The sequence below is a fragment of the Pyrus communis genome, chromosome 15 (genome assembly GCF_963583255.1).
Source record: "Pyrus communis chromosome 15, drPyrComm1.1, whole genome shotgun sequence".
NCBI classification, from domain to species: domain Eukaryota; kingdom Viridiplantae; phylum Streptophyta; class Magnoliopsida; order Rosales; family Rosaceae; genus Pyrus; species Pyrus communis.
This window is the reverse complement of record NC_084817.1, coordinates 2,735,835-2,751,150: the sequence shown is the minus strand read 5'-3', so window position 1 is coordinate 2,751,150 and position 15,316 is coordinate 2,735,835. Positions and strand designations below refer to the sequence as shown.

Sequence of the window (15,316 nt, the reverse complement as noted above, 5' to 3'; positions counted from 1 at the left end):
AGAATCCTCTTTCACCTTCATCACGTCGTACTGCGGATACCTGAGAGTTTGGAAAGCCGGATCGAAGAAGTTCTCAACCCCATGAACAATCAGCCGTCCGTCGTTGTACACATCCCACTCGGTGACTTTGACAGGGTTGAGAGAAGCAGTGCCGGTGGGCAGAGAAGTAAGAACGAGAGGATGACCGGGCAGAAGAGTGTCAACCTTGGAACCATGACCGAAAGACGCCTCCACGGAATCTTTGTCCATCTTCAACGGCACAACATGATACTTAAGTAGTGTCAACGGAGGCTGTGGATACTTGGAGTAAAAGAAACAGAAAAGCAAAGAGATACTATTAATATTGAAAGACAAAACGATGATTATTTAAGTTCTTATGCAGTGCCGGCAATTATTTTAATGAACTTTAAAGGCGAAAAGGCGTAGAGAGAGTTGAAGTGAGATCCTGGGGGGTTACTTTGACCCGGTTATAGCTTAAGGTTGTGTTATAACTCTAGATATTGAGATTAATCTAACGGCTGATAAAGAAATGCGCAAATAAGACACTTAAGAAGCCATTCAAAACCTATGGCTCGTTTGGATGTGCTTTTAAAATGATTGAAAAAGCTTTTAGGGAAAATACTTTTAGGTTCCAAAAGCACTTAAAGTGCTTTTTGCAAGAAACACCAATTATGTGCTTCTTTCAAGAAGCACTTTAAGTGTTTTTTTTCATAATTTACTTGCATTTTTACCAAGGATTGGTTTTAAAAACTCTTTTCACTAAAAACGCTTTCAGTAATTTTAAAAGCACATCCAAATGAGCTAAGAATGACCAAAAACCATCAACATAAATAAGGTTCACAGGAAAATTGGGTTTTCTATTTCAGCCCATTTCAATAATTTAAGGCCCATAGATTTTAAGTCGGCCCATTTCGCAAATTTAAGGCCCACATATTTTAAGTCGGCTTCACCTTCTTCTTTACCCCTCTTTTGACAATCCGAAACCCTAATTTAATCAGAGAGTACCAAATCAAGCACCTCTCTCCGTCCCCAAAGCCCCAAACTTTCCCCGTCTTTTTCTCACTTTCGCACCATCCAAACACCCCACAACTGCCACCATGAGCACAATCAGCCTCCGCAAGGTCAACACCCGCCTCCCGCCGGAAGTCAACCGCGTGCTCTACGTCCGCAACCTCCCATTCAACATCTCGAGCGAGGAAATGTACGACATCTTCGGCAAGTACGGCGCCATACGGCAGATTCGCATCGGGACGAACAAGGACACCAGAGGCACCGCCTTCGTTGTTTACGAGGATATCTACGACGCCAAAACGGCGGTGGATCACCTCTCCGGCTTCAACGTAGCGAACCGGTACCTCATCGTGCTGTACTACCAGCAGGCCAAGATGGGCAAGAAGTTCGACACGAAGAAGAAGGAGGAAGAGATCGCCAGGATGCAGGAGAAGTACGGCGTCTCCACCAAAGATAAGTGATTCCTCCGCCGCTCTTGTGGTTAGTGTTGTGCTGTATGGATGCTGGGATTATCTGATTATCCCATTCCAGGTTATCTTTATTCTGGATTATGTAATATGCTATTTGGGGTTCTAGATTTTAGAGGTGTTTGTTGCTTTGTTATCCTCAGCTTCGAATAGTGAAAACAGTTGATTTTAATTTTGAAAAGTTTTATCTTTTGGAGTTGTTGTATATGTACAATTCTATAACCCCATAATGCTGATAATATTTTGAGTGAAATATGAATCTGATACATCGATTACGGAACTTTCATAGCACAAGCAAACTATCATAGGTGTTTATGTCAATCGGGTAGGTAGTATTCGAAGCATACTATAAATTTTGGAATGTTACGGGATATCTGTTATGACTGTTATCGGTCCGGATTATGTAATATGCCATTTGGGATTTAGTTTTTGGATGCGTTTGTATGTTATCGTGGCTTGGAATTGTGAAAACAGTTGGTTTTAATTTTGAACAATTGATCTTTTTCGGAGTTGTTGCGTATATTTAGTTTTTGGATGCGTTTGTAATGTTTTGAAGAGAGGAATATGATACATTGAGTACAAAACTTTCCTAGCACAAGCAAACCTTCATTTTCTTTGTACACAAACGTAGGATTTACAATAGATGCTTGTATCGATCGGGTAGGTATTGTTCGAGACGGTCTTTCAATTTTTGAAACGTTACAGGCTTTGGCACGAATGAGTCCATTCCACTTTTGAAACATTCTTCTGCACTCTCTGAAAATGCATTTGCTGTCATCTGCATCATAATTTGATGGCATTAGTATATAATGCTGTTAGTAGCTTATGAGAAAACTTAGGTTAGAGCAATAAGACTGTAAATATAGGCGCACTGCTATGATCGGGATTCGCTTTCCACAAGGCGTGTAGCCATGACCGTTCTGTGTTGTTTCTGATGAAGGCAGAGGAAGCTCAATTCCAGCTTTCTCAGCTGCATCCCAGTTGCCAGTTTCTTCATAAGAACGTATAAGTCTTGTAGTTTGAAGGCCATCCATAACTGGCATGTGAACATCCTGCAAATTTTACAACAGCCATAAGTACCAAGATGTGTGTGATTCTTTTGTTTCTATAGATGAACACAGCCTTTGGAGTTTTGTAGAAATTATGTACCATGAGGATGAGATCGTATCTACAGCGTTGAACTGCACGCACAGCTTCCATTCCGTTGTTCACAACATCCATGCTATGGCCTAGCCGCTTCATCATGTTCTGTGCCACCATAACGTTAATCTTGTTATCTTCAACAAGAAGAATTTTAGGTTTTGATGTTGGTTTTGGTATTTTTGAACTGCTGCTACAAGTACTGTCCGAGTCTGCGTCGGGTTTCTCCTGCCTCTTACATGTACCTTGGGATTCTCTTGTGGGTGCTTCTACAGCTATTTCTCTTCCTTCCGCTGAAGGATGACTTGAAACTGTACTTATAGAGTCTTGGAATCGGTTATCCATATCATCTCGACCCTGTTTGTTTGTACTAGCTGGATTTTCACTACTAGGGTCTCGGTTGCGACTCGCTGAGGAACTCTCTGGTTCTGATAACGTCTCCGCAAAATCACCTTCCGAGCAAGAGTTTTCAACCGAAGCTATCTCCTCCGGTCTCATGTTACCGTTCGGAAACGAGTATGAATTTTGTTCAAGCCCATTGAGTTTATGCGAACCAGTCAACCCCATCTTTTGCGGTAACAATTTTGGTGTCCTGGCGGATCCATTAGAAGAGAACAGAGAACCCAAAGTCCTCGGCTGGAACTGGAAATAGCTCTCAGCTACTTCATCAGTTGCGCCCTCTTGGCTAGCCATATCCGAAGCTTCGTCAGAATCATTGGGGTCATCGGATTGTTGTTCCGACGATGTCGAGACCTTGTACGGGAGTACAAATGTAAATGTTGACCCACGTTTTTCTTTGCTAGATACTGTGAGTTGACCCCCCATTAGCTCGACCTGCACCAAAACACATCCAAATGCTCTAAGAAAACAGTTAAAATAAAATTGGGTAAAAACAGTAAATAATTTATGGCAAAAAGTATTTACCAATTGTTTGCATATTGCTAGACCTAATCCTGTCCCTCCATATTTCCGAGCATGATCGGCACTGACTTGCATGTATCTTTTAAACAGAGAAGGTAAAGAATTTTCTGATACATGAAAAATTCAAAAGAACATATTTAGAAATTTCAGTTTCTTCGATCCATTTGAAGAAGTGACCACTTAAAAAGCATACCTGGTATTCCGATTCCGGTGTCGTATACATCGCATCGTAACCAAACCGTTTTCGTTTCTGGCAAATGAGGTTCGTCCTCTTGATCTGCTGCATCCATCGAAACCTCACTCTTGGCCGGGGTTCTAGGTTCGTAGGTAAGCGAGCGATTTCGGTATGGTCGGTCTACATCGAAACCCTCTTGATCACAAGAAGTTTGAGATGCTGGTTTCTCCGCTTTCAGTCCATTCTCTGAAACCGTCGATTGAACTGTTTCCGAATTTTGGGGACATCCTTCACCCTCTTCCAATGACGGATCCGATACCACGTAGAGTTTTATCCCAACTTTCCCTTCATGAGTGAACTTGATCGCATTACTTACCAAATTGGTTAGAATTTGGCGAATCCTTAAAACATCGCCGATGACCTGAAATCGAAACAAGAAAATGAAAACACAAAAATATTTAGATGTCCTTAGAAAATTAGAAATGCAGAGGATGCAGGCGCTGCAATATAAAGCCCTCACTTCCACGGGAACATCCTCAGATACATGCCCTTCCAGGTTCAAAATCTTCTGCAATGATGCCGCCGCAGTCTGTAGTACATGCCTTACTACCTCTCGTGGCCGGAATTTCGTAGCTTCCAACTTCATTACTCCTGCACCAGCAGAGTTGAGGAATATCAGACAACACGAGGTATTGTTTCCGTGAATACGAGGAAAAGGATGAACCTTCAGACCTGACTCCACCTTGGAAAGGTCAAGGATGTCGTTTATCAGTTGAAGGACCAAATCTCCCGAAGATAACATGACGTCCAAAAGTTGGCGTTGCTCGTGATCTAGTTTCGTGGTGGTGAGAATCTCAGCCATGCTAACAACCCCGGAAAGAGGCGATCTTATCTCATGAGACATTGTTGCAAGCATCTGTTTCGCTCGCATTGTCTCCTCTGTGATGTGAATTGTTTTGTTCAGTTCTGTTTCTTTGGCTTTCTGGACCGCGATTTCCTCACGAAGCTTTGCCATCTTCTCTCTTTTCCTCACCTAAATCATGCATGAAGGTGTACGAAAACCTCGATTGATAAGTGATCAGAAGAAAAGCCTTGAAATTCAACACTAAAAATGTGCAAATACCTGATCAGTTACATCCATCCCCATATAGTTTATACCAATTGTCTCCCCTGCCTTGCTGAAGACAGGTTCCACATATATCAAAAACGTTTTCGACCCGAACAAGGGCGTTTCAAATGTCATCTCCCTTTTTGAAGGTATGCCTTTCTCTAGGACCTCTTTCTTGAAATCTTGAGATTCTTTAACGCCGGCTCCAGAAAAAATTTCAACATCTGTTCTTCCTATAATGTCCTGCAGAAAAACAACGAAAGCGATGAACTTTAAGTGGTTCAGTATCACCCTTTCACTTAAGCAATGCTGCGAAACAAGAAGCGAAAAACAGATTATAAAGAAGAGGTGAGGATTAAGAACATCAGTGGCAATTAAATTACCTCCTCTTGCAAACTTGGGAAGTGGTTATAGATAAATCGATACCGCAATTCTTTATCCTAAAACAGAAAGCAAAAGAAAATGGAAATCAGTGATAAGTGAGACCGTTTCGAACACAAACATAAGCTGAAGTTGTCCGATGACCAAGCCTTGTAGTTATGCTCGCCTAATCCTTCGTTACTCTCGCTTTATCGTTAAGAAAAATTTAAACATAGGATTCACATGGTATTCTAAATGTACCTGGTGGCCAATAACAACAGGTGCATTCTGAAGAACAAAATGCAAGAAATTATCTGCTCTTTTCAAAATCTGAGAAAGTTCTTCAACTGGCGATGACTGCCTTTCGAGACTCCGAATGCTTTCCTGCAATTTTTCCACAAGAATCTGCTCTCTCTCGGCACTCGCCTCCAACAGTTTCTCCAATTGCATTGCCCTCTGCTTCCAGTACGCAACAGTGTCATACTCGGCTTCTACCTCAACCCTCTTGGTCAGCACAACAACATCATGTTTCTTCGGGGCGATTTCCGGCCATATGTCATAAACTTCATCCAAAATCGAAATGGGGCGCTTGTCGCCTCCATAACTCTCTGCCTCAAAGCGATGTTCTTCCAGTATCTCCAACTTCTTGAGCTCAACCTCCTGCCTTTGCTTGCTTAAGATGTCGAGTTCTTCTCTGAGAAGGCGCACGGCATTTGCCTGCTTATACTCCCAGTGTTTTACGAGGAATGCAAGTTGCGAAGAGCCCTTATCGGTGTAGTTTGTCAGCTCGACAAGGCGCTGGAAATCAACGATTGTTGGTTCCTCTATGAATGTCACCTCCTCCAGCATGTCCAGATCTTGCCCCGGCTTGTCTATGTTGAATTGCTTTCCGGCATCAGCTCCGATGTCGTCAGGCCACATGGAAGGGAGACCTTCCATGTCCATTTCGTCGATGTTGTCGGTCTCCATATCCCAAACCATAACTTCAAAATTTTACTACTTTCTCACTCCTTGCATTTCAGTAAATCACAATTTTTAACTTTCTGCAACATATAAAAATGACAACTTTCCCGGGACCCTGAAGAAGAATCCCAATTCTGGTCAAAACCGAGATACCGAAAAAATGAAAGTAAATCAAATTCAACAGAAAAACTTAACTGGAAGTCTCAAAATTAATCGTGAGAAACAATTAAATTAAGAACTAAAGTGTCAAAATCGACAAACTATGTTGTTAATTTTTTCACTCGTAAGTTAAATCACTTCTCATTTTTTTCAATAGAAGGGAAGACAAGACAAGAACCTGAATTTCGGCACCATGAAGCCGAGATCCATGATCCATCAACAAAAACAAGTCAAACATGATTAGAAAGCCAAATGAATCAATGGGGTTGATCAAGCTGCATAATTTGAAAAATAAAACATACCCAAGTGAGAAATCAAGGCCAAAACAGTGAATTAACGACTGCCATTGACGAAGAACTAACCTTTTCGCAACGAAACAGAGAAAGAAGAAGAAGAACAGAGTCCGAGAATGGCGAAAAGCTTTCACTGTATATCTGAGGAGGGATCTTATCAACTGGTTTAGTCAATAGGCTTTCACCGAAGTTGAATCAACTAGAGAGAGAGAGGAGAGCATGTGAGGGAAAAGAAAACCACAAGAAAAATATTTGGGAGACGAGAGAAAACCAAGAAGCCATGTGCATTTGGAGGTCCAAAATCTTAGAGAATTATTGGTTCCTTATAAGATGGCCAATTTTTTATTTAAATCTTTGTTTATCTTTCTCTGTTTTGTTGGAGGTTTTACATCCTCTTCTGCTACCCACCAAAAAGATTTGATCTTGCATACAGAAAGCTTGGAATTCTCTCCCCGGTCTTCTTTCTCTCTCTAGAAAATGCGTGAGCTGGAGGGGAGAGAGAGAAGGGGGATTTTGGGAGTTTGGAGTTTTTAAATGGGGTGGGAGATCATGTTATTCCCCGCCATTTCCTAGGTGGGTGACGTGTGGAGGACGGCGCGTGTAAACGACGCGACAGCAGAGGGGGTTTGAGTGAAGAGATTTTTTAGTGTGACCGTCATACGAGATGGTACATCATATGTCACTATATAAATAGTGGAATTTGTGTGTTAAAAGGTTAATAACTTAAAAAGTAAAATTTTCCACCATTTACATAAAAACACGTGGTGTATCATTCGTATTCCCGTCACAATAAAAAATTTCTCGTTTGAGTGAGAGTTGATGCATTACATACTTATCATAGACTTAACACTTCAATTAGAATTTGAAAAAAAAAATAAAAAAATAAAAAAAATAATGCTACGGAGACTAAATTTGCAAACTAAATGATGTGTCACCAATGAGAATGAGCACGTTTTTCAACGCTTAAGTAATAAACCAATTATAAACTTCCATGTCCTTTAGTTTTCATAACATTACCCTTAAAAAAAAGGATAATGCTAGGGAGACTAAATTTGTAGACAAACTTTTCTAGAGTAAATTGTAGCAATGATCCCTCAATTTTAATCAAATTGGAGCAATGGTCATTTTCATCAACTTCGTCGAAAATTTTGTCAAAGTAAGTTATATTGGAAGGATCATTGCTACAATTAGGGTCCCTTAACTCGTCAAAACGTGTAGCTATGATCATTTCCATCAACTTCGTCAAAATTTTGTCAAAATAAGTTACGTTGGTAGGATCATTACTACAATTCGGTTAAAGTTTGATGGACTACTGCTCCAATTGGGTTAAAGTTGAAGGATTATTTATCCAGTTGGATTAAAGTTGCTAGACCAATGGTAATTGATTTTTAGTTGAGGGATCATAGTTGCAAATTTTGATGAGTTGAGGAACCAATGGTAATGAATTTTTAGTTGAATGACCATTGCTCCAATTCAGTTAAAATTAAGAGATCATTGCCACAATTACTCTAAACCAAATGATGTGTCATCAAAAGAAAATGAGCATGTTTATCAGCGTTTAAGTAATAATTTAATCAGCAACTTTCATGTCATTTAATTTGTAAATTTTATTTACAAATTTAGTCTTTCTAGCATTATGTTAAAGAAAAATATATTAACGGACCTGGCAAAACCAACTGACAACTTATGCATATATTCCGAGTTCTCATAGCTAATCGCGCCTTAAAGGAAGCCCTACGTGTAAAAAAAACACATAAGATACAGATTAATTATGGCACGGAAATTGAATTTACGCCAAGAGATATCGACATTTCGAAGTGATTAGTGCTCTAGGCAACTTCCTTACACCCTTAAACAAGGATTAAGTTGAATAAATAAATACAGGTCAATGTGATACGTACAGTCCCCTTTTCTACTGGGTTTATATGATTAGAACGTTTTAGGGTTTTTTGGTTTTGAGTAGATTATTAGAAACTTATTAAACAAACTCTTATATTCTAATTAACCTGCATTATTATTTTGTTAGGGTTTTCGTACATTATTTTTCTAAGGCAAGTGACTTGGGCTCTGTTTTCTCTGCAGCAATTATATATATTATCTAATTTGGGGAAGGGGATCGGTGCTCATATGATATTGATATGTACACAAAGACAGACCAAAACATCTGACTTGGTTAAAATACGCAGTATTTATTATAGAGTTAAAGTATACTACAAGTCTCTTTGGAGATTTATTAAAAAAGTCTTCTCTTTTTTTTTTTTAACAAATCATTCACAAAAGAAATTATTGACGGCAAGACTTGAACTCATATTTTAGCAAAAAAATTAAAGAGGTAGATTCTCTGTCCTCTTATTTTTCGTGTCCTTCTGTTTTGTGTGGTCACAGTTAAGTCACGTCAACATTTTATATTACTATTCCTTTTTGTCTTATTATCTCTATAAAAAAATAATATAAAATGTTAAAACGACTTAACCGTGATCACACAAAATAAAATGACACGGAAGGACACGAAAAATGAAAGGGTAGAGAATCTGCCTCCAAAAGTTAATCCTTACCAGCGCAGCTGAACCTCGTTGACTGCACGGCTGAGACTTTGCTCTAACCCCAACATGCAATCCACCATAAATTTTGGTGGAATTAGAAATTAGGTAGGTTTAACCAGTAGTTCTGCGCCACCTGTTTTGGTCAGGTTACGTCGGTCAGAAGTTAATTAACATGTTCATGTCAAATTCATACACCCACATGCACATAAGACTTAAAAAATGTTTGGTTACCAACCCTTAGTTTCATCATTTTCTTAATTCCCTCTACTACAAGCAAGACGTGAGGTCCCATGCAATGAACTTAATTATGAACGGATCCATATAAGGACTCGGAAGGTCCCGGGACCCTTCGTAATTCTGAAGAAACATTTGTGATCGATTTTCGGGACCCTCCAATAATTTGGATAGGTGCAACGGATAGGTTTGTTGCCTCCATGGACGTGCATGCAGCAATGCTTATAACGAAGAAGAAGAGGTTTCTAATTTTTATTTTAATCTTCCAAATCGTCGCAACCTCCCAACTTTAAACTCAAGTTACCCAATCCCCTAGCACCATTTGCCGTTTCACCACCTCTAGCTGCCTAAATTTATTTCTTTCAAATTCATTTAAGTTTTTTAATCCTAAACTCTAGTCTCAACTCCAAATTGTAATATATATGTTACGTTAACAAATTTCATCTTTGTAAAGTCATTAATTGATGCATTATGTTGTTGAGGAGAATTTGTTGGTTTTATTACCTTTGAGATTAATCTTGATGATTATTATTTTATTTTTTTTAAAAGCGGGACAACTAGTAGCAAGTCACGGTTATCCACCCCTTCTAGGGGCCTAGAAGACTCACATAGGCATTTTAGCTTTCTCCTAACCACGGTCAAGCAGACACACCAGCTTGGAGCCTCGAAATCCACGCCTTTACCACTGGGCCACTTGATGTGGTTGATTAATTTTGATTATGGGATACTTTGGATGAGGTCCCTAATCCTTAATATTCTTTGATTAAAACCTTAATAGTATTCAAAGTTTGATCAAAGTCCCTTGACTTTGTATACCTCATTATATTACTATTAATATTTATATTTTTATAGTTTTGACATTAATTGTTTGATATTTTATGAGATTTATAATCGTATAAATTTAAAATCCCTTATTATAATACTATTAGAAACGATTACAATAAAAAAATTCAAACATTTTAATTGAATAAATGGATAAAAATATATATATAAAAATAAGAAATAATAAATGGCAAAAGAATGTATCCGTTGTGACATCCCACATTGCCCAGGGGAATGATCCTTAAATGTATATTCTCATCCCTACCTAGCACGAGGCCTTTTGGGAGCTCACTGGCTTCAGGTTCCGTAGGAACTCCGAAGTTAAGCGAGAAGGGGGCTAAAGCAATCCCATGATGGGTGACCCACTGGGAAGTTGCTCATGAGTTCCCCAAAACAAAACCGTGAGGGAATGTTAAGCCCAAAGCGGACAATATCGTGCTACAGTGGTGGAGCGGGCCCGGGAAGTGATCCACCCCGGACGGGGATGTGACATCCGTAGTGTTAAAAAAATTGGTACATATTACAAAAAAAATGGTACATTTCACATTAACAAAGTGGTACATTAATAAAGAAGAATGGGTACATTATAAATAAATTAGGGTACAAATAAAAGATTAGAAAATTATGAGTACAAATGAATTTTTAAAAAATATAGGTGCTAAAAGAAATTAATACATGGGTACAAAATAAAACTAAAAATAAAATACTACAAATTTAAAAAAAAAAATATTGCAAATTAAAAGTGGGTACAAACTAAAAATATAAATATATGACATAAAGTTTAGGCATAAAACATAAATATACCATGGGTACAAACACAAAAAAAAACTTTAAAAAATATGGGCACAAAAAGAAACTAATATATGGGTACAAATTAAAAATGAAAAGAAAATTGGTACAAATTAAAAATAGGTACAAACTAAAAATAAAAATATATGATAAAAAATTTAGCTATAAATATAAATATACTAATTGTAACATTTTAACACTAAAGGAATATATTTAAAAATAAAAATATTTTATTATTCAAATAATTAATGATGTTATTAATACCCAAAGACCTTGATAAAAATTTGAAAATAAATAGGATTTTAATTAATGGAGTAACAAAAAGAAGGATGCGAACCTAATTTTCCCTTTGATTATTCAATGAACCAAATTCAATAAAAAATAGTGCTATGGAACCAAACTAGTCTAATAATTTTTTTTTTTTTTGAACTTTTATCTTGAGACCCCCCAATCTTGAAATCCTGGATCCGCCATTCGTTGTTAATGTACTCAATTTGGTAATTTGCGTATGTAAGCGATATGCAAATGTTAATTTACGTGGGGATTTAAAAATGGATCTTGTTAACGATTAAAAATCGCTCACATGCATTGCATATGAGACTAGTTAACAAACATCTTTAGTCGAATCCTCTTAACCATTAAATATCATTCATCCACATCGCATGATCAAATATTTTGTTTACGATTAAGAGTCACACTCATATACATTACATATGCGACTAATTAACAAACATTCTTAGTCAAATCTTCTTAACCATTAGATATCATTCACCCCCATCGCATAAGCAATTGTTGTTAACAATTATTCTTAAGAGGTGTGATATCCACACACTTCTTTTTACTTCTCTCACACTTTTTTAGTTTTCAGCTGTCGGATCGAATGAATTGAAGAAGATCAACGGACATAAATTAACAAGTGGTGTGTGAGAAGTAAAAATAGGTGTGTAGATAGCACATCCCATTCTTAATTGTAAAGCCATGCGCATTGAGGCAATACCGGATTTGGAATAACGCACATTTGATCTTGGTATCCATGCAAATAAACAAGGAGGCAGATTGTCTGCCCTCCTATTTGGGTGCCCTTCCCATCCCCTTCTATTTGTGCTGTCATGATTAAGTCACGTCAACATTTTATATTCCTTGCCTATTGCTTTTTGTTTTATTATCTCTATAAAAAAATCAATATAAAATGTTGACATGGCTTAACTGTGACCGCACAAAATAAGAGGATATGAGAAAGACATCCAAACAGAAGGGCAGACAATCTGCCAGACTCCATCAGCAATTAGGTGCCTGGTAGGCGAGGGCTCCACACTTTCATGCCACTCCAGCCAGCAAATTGGCCACGTTGAGTGCGGGACCCGCATGCTCACCCGTTTTGTGCGCATTTTTTCGAGATAGCTACCTGTAAAAACCAGCTTTGCTACGAACGAGGATCTTCTTCGGATTCACATCGTGGAAATTTTAGAAATTCTTATATTCTAGTTGTTCATTGTATATTATGTAGTCAGTTTTCGTCAGATATTATTTGTGTTTAATTTTAAATAAAAAAAATCAAATAATTTATGACCTCACGATACAAGATAAATGACTGAGATGTGAAAATTCTTAAAATCCCCACAGAGTGAATCCATATGGGATCCAATTCCACTACAGAAGAGGATCTTTGCTACTACAAATTTTCCAACATAAAATTAAAAGCTAATGCATTGCTGATGCTGATGCAAATTGGAAGTTGCTTTCCTTTTGAATTGCCCATGAAAAATTATATATATATATATATATATATATATATATATAAGACCACAATAATTAGATATTGTAGTTAGAGGTTTAGAGAGTTGTTAGGATTCGAATTCAATGGAGGTCAACGATTGTGGAGTTGGATGTGTGAAGTCGCATGTGCCACCAAAGAATGAAAAGAAACAATGCCAAGCACGTTCCAACCCAAAAAGGAAAGATGGTAGACGAGCGAGGCTTATTTGAGTTGATATATGTGAAATATTAAGATGAGCGAATAAATAATACCATGTATATCAACTGTTTTTTAAATTCAATTATATTCTTCAACCATGTTATGTAGATCGAGTTTAAGTGTCACATTTTAATGGTTCGACATCATACCAGAGAGTTAAAGTGAAACTTATGAAAAGAAAAAGATCGAGTATCATTCATATCAATTGTTTTTATCCAAAATGATATCTGAGAGATCACTTTGGCTAAAAAGCCTCGTTTTTAAATGCAACTATTTTCTCAATGCTCTTATGTAGATCAAACTATACATAAGCGGTCGCATTTTCATGATCCGACTTCACATTAGAGATTTAATTAGCACATCAAAAATTAAAAAGATCGAGCCAATGACGAATTATGATTTATGATCTCCAATTCCCGGATTTGGGAACTTAATTAGGAGGAAGTGTGGAAAGCACCAAGAACAAACACAATCCACAGAGTGCGGAGTTAGCTAACCCTGTTATTATTAACAACCTTGGATTTGTCAATTTGTCATTACAAATTGGATCACAGACAACTCCTGAAAAAATGGACTACCAAGTTCATGAACTTAAAAAGTTGGTAAGTTTCCCAAATTAACACGATTAAATAAATAATTTGGGAAACTTACCAACTTGGGAAACTTCCCAAATTAACACGAAGAAAAACTACATAAACATTTAAATTACCAATTGAACTGCATGCATTCAACTTTTGATATTGATCACAACATTTTTCATTGCCTACACACTCTACATATGTATTTACTACCGCGTAAAGTTTCAACCTGGTCGCATTTCCCTTCAGATTTGATTGCATTGTTTGATGTTGAAACTAAAAAGAATTAGAGGCACGAAAAGTAGTTGTAAACATAATATGCATTGCTATATGAATCGTGTTGTTTCATAAATCATCAACAGCAAGTTCCAAAGTGATTAATTTCTAAGCGAAAGCACAAATGCATGAAAAGATCACGGTCTTAGTTGATTTGCTCAAAAGCCTTCACTGCTACTGAACGAAGAAGCAATGCATTTGGGCCCGTAAATAAAATACTAACAATGTGAGTGAATTTTTTAATTCCTTGCTATTTTCTGGTATCATTTTCTCTGTCTGTTTTGTTTTCTGGGGTTGCATTCAGAGTTCCTCTTCTGCAAAACCTGAGACTAACAGCAACCACACAAATCGATATCAATTTACAATACAAAACTTGAATTCTTTGGTTTTAAATGCATATTAAAATAATAATATAAATTTTTTTTACCATATTTCATAATATGAGATATTTTAAATATCGCATGTAAAAATTATTATGAGTATCAATAACTTGTCAATTAATCACTTGATACTCAAGTAATTCATTATTTAAGTGACTTGATATTCAAGTAATCTTGCAGCTCCAATATGGCTAGAATAATAGAATCTTAACTCTGATTAATCAATTTGGTACAACAATTTGATTTAACAACGATTTGCTATTTGTGACACCTCAAAAAAAATTTATTTTGGCACATAAATTAATCATACTTTCCACCTACTACTTATAGTTGTGTTTCCAACCCACCTTATATCAATACTCTCTTTTATTCCTATTATTTTTATAATTACTCCATAAAACTTCTCCTTCACAAAAGGAAATTTACAAGCTCGTCTAAGATAAAATTTTAAACAACCCACGAAATTACAGAGTCGGCCTTATTTGCCATATTTGTAAAAAGAGAAATGCTAAAAATGCTCTTTCAAAAGTAGACTATTTGTGACACCAATATGGCTAGAATAATAAAATCTTAACTTTGATTAATCAATTTGGGACAACAATTTGATTTAACAATGATTTGCTATTTGTGACACCTCAAAAAAAATTTTTTTTGCCACATAAATTAATCATACTTTCCACCTACTACTTATAGTTGTGTTTCCAACCTACCTTATACCAATACTCTCTTTTATTCCCATTAGTTTTATAATTACTCCATAAAACTTCTCCTTCACAAAAGGAATTTTACAAGCTTGTCTAAGATAAATTTTCAAACAACCCACGAAATTACAGAGCCGGCCTTATTTGTCATATTTGTAAAAAGAGAAATGCTAGGAATGCTCTTTCAAAAGTAGGATTTTCTATAGATTCTTTATCATCTCATACTTTTGATGTAAAATATTATAATGTTGGCACAAAAATTAAAGTTAAACTGTGAAATGACAGATAATAAATTCATCATCCATGTCTTTTTCTTTGGTCTGCCTTCAAACGGCAAGTCCCCAAGGTTTCCAAATTAAAACTTGTAAACAAATAAGATACTCAACTAGACCCTACACCAATGTTCAAACCTAAAAGTCCA

The 15,316-nt window shown here is 36.9% G+C and overlaps 2 protein-coding genes across 2 annotated transcripts; one reads left to right on the top strand and one right to left on the bottom strand.

The window, feature by feature from the left end:
- Positions 1 to 976: 976 nt before the first annotated feature.
- LOC137717895 (splicing factor 3B subunit 6-like protein) lies at positions 977 to 1,670 on the top strand. Its single transcript, XM_068457397.1, has one exon. It carries the CDS (start codon positions 1,098 to 1,100, stop codon positions 1,470 to 1,472), a length of 375 nt encoding a protein of 124 aa, XP_068313498.1. The 5' UTR covers positions 977 to 1,097; the 3' UTR covers positions 1,473 to 1,670.
- Positions 1,671 to 2,027: 357 nt separating this feature from the next.
- Positions 2,028 to 6,263, bottom strand: LOC137718582 (histidine kinase 5-like). Its single transcript, XM_068458131.1, has 10 exons — positions 5,444 to 6,263; positions 5,206 to 5,262; positions 4,838 to 5,065; positions 4,447 to 4,747; positions 4,235 to 4,365; positions 3,733 to 4,135; positions 3,543 to 3,646; positions 2,628 to 3,452; positions 2,351 to 2,530; positions 2,028 to 2,256 (listed from the first exon to the last, which is right to left on the bottom strand). The coding sequence occupies exons 1-10, from the start codon at positions 6,161 to 6,163 to the stop codon at positions 2,113 to 2,115; spliced, it is 3,093 nt and encodes a 1,030-aa protein (XP_068314232.1). The 5' UTR covers positions 6,164 to 6,263; the 3' UTR covers positions 2,028 to 2,112.
- Between the last annotated feature and the right edge of the window lie 9,053 nt (positions 6,264 to 15,316).

Excerpts from the sequence above, each read along its gene's own strand:
- LOC137717895 (XM_068457397.1), top strand. The coding sequence starts at position 1,098 with ATGAGCACAATCAGCCTCCGCAAGGTCAACACCCGCCTCCCGCCGGAA.
- LOC137718582 (XM_068458131.1), bottom strand. The coding sequence starts at position 6,163 with ATGGTTTGGGATATGGAGACCGACAACATCGACGAAATGGACATGGAA. Across the intron at positions 4,366-4,446 it reads CCTTTCCAAGGTGGAGTCAG|GAGTAATGAAGTTGGAAGCT; the intron begins GTCTGAAGGTTC and ends CTGCTGGTGCAG. Across the intron at positions 2,531-2,627 it reads GATACGATCTCATCCTCATG|GATGTTCACATGCCAGTTAT; the intron begins GTACATAATTTC and ends TAAAATTTGCAG.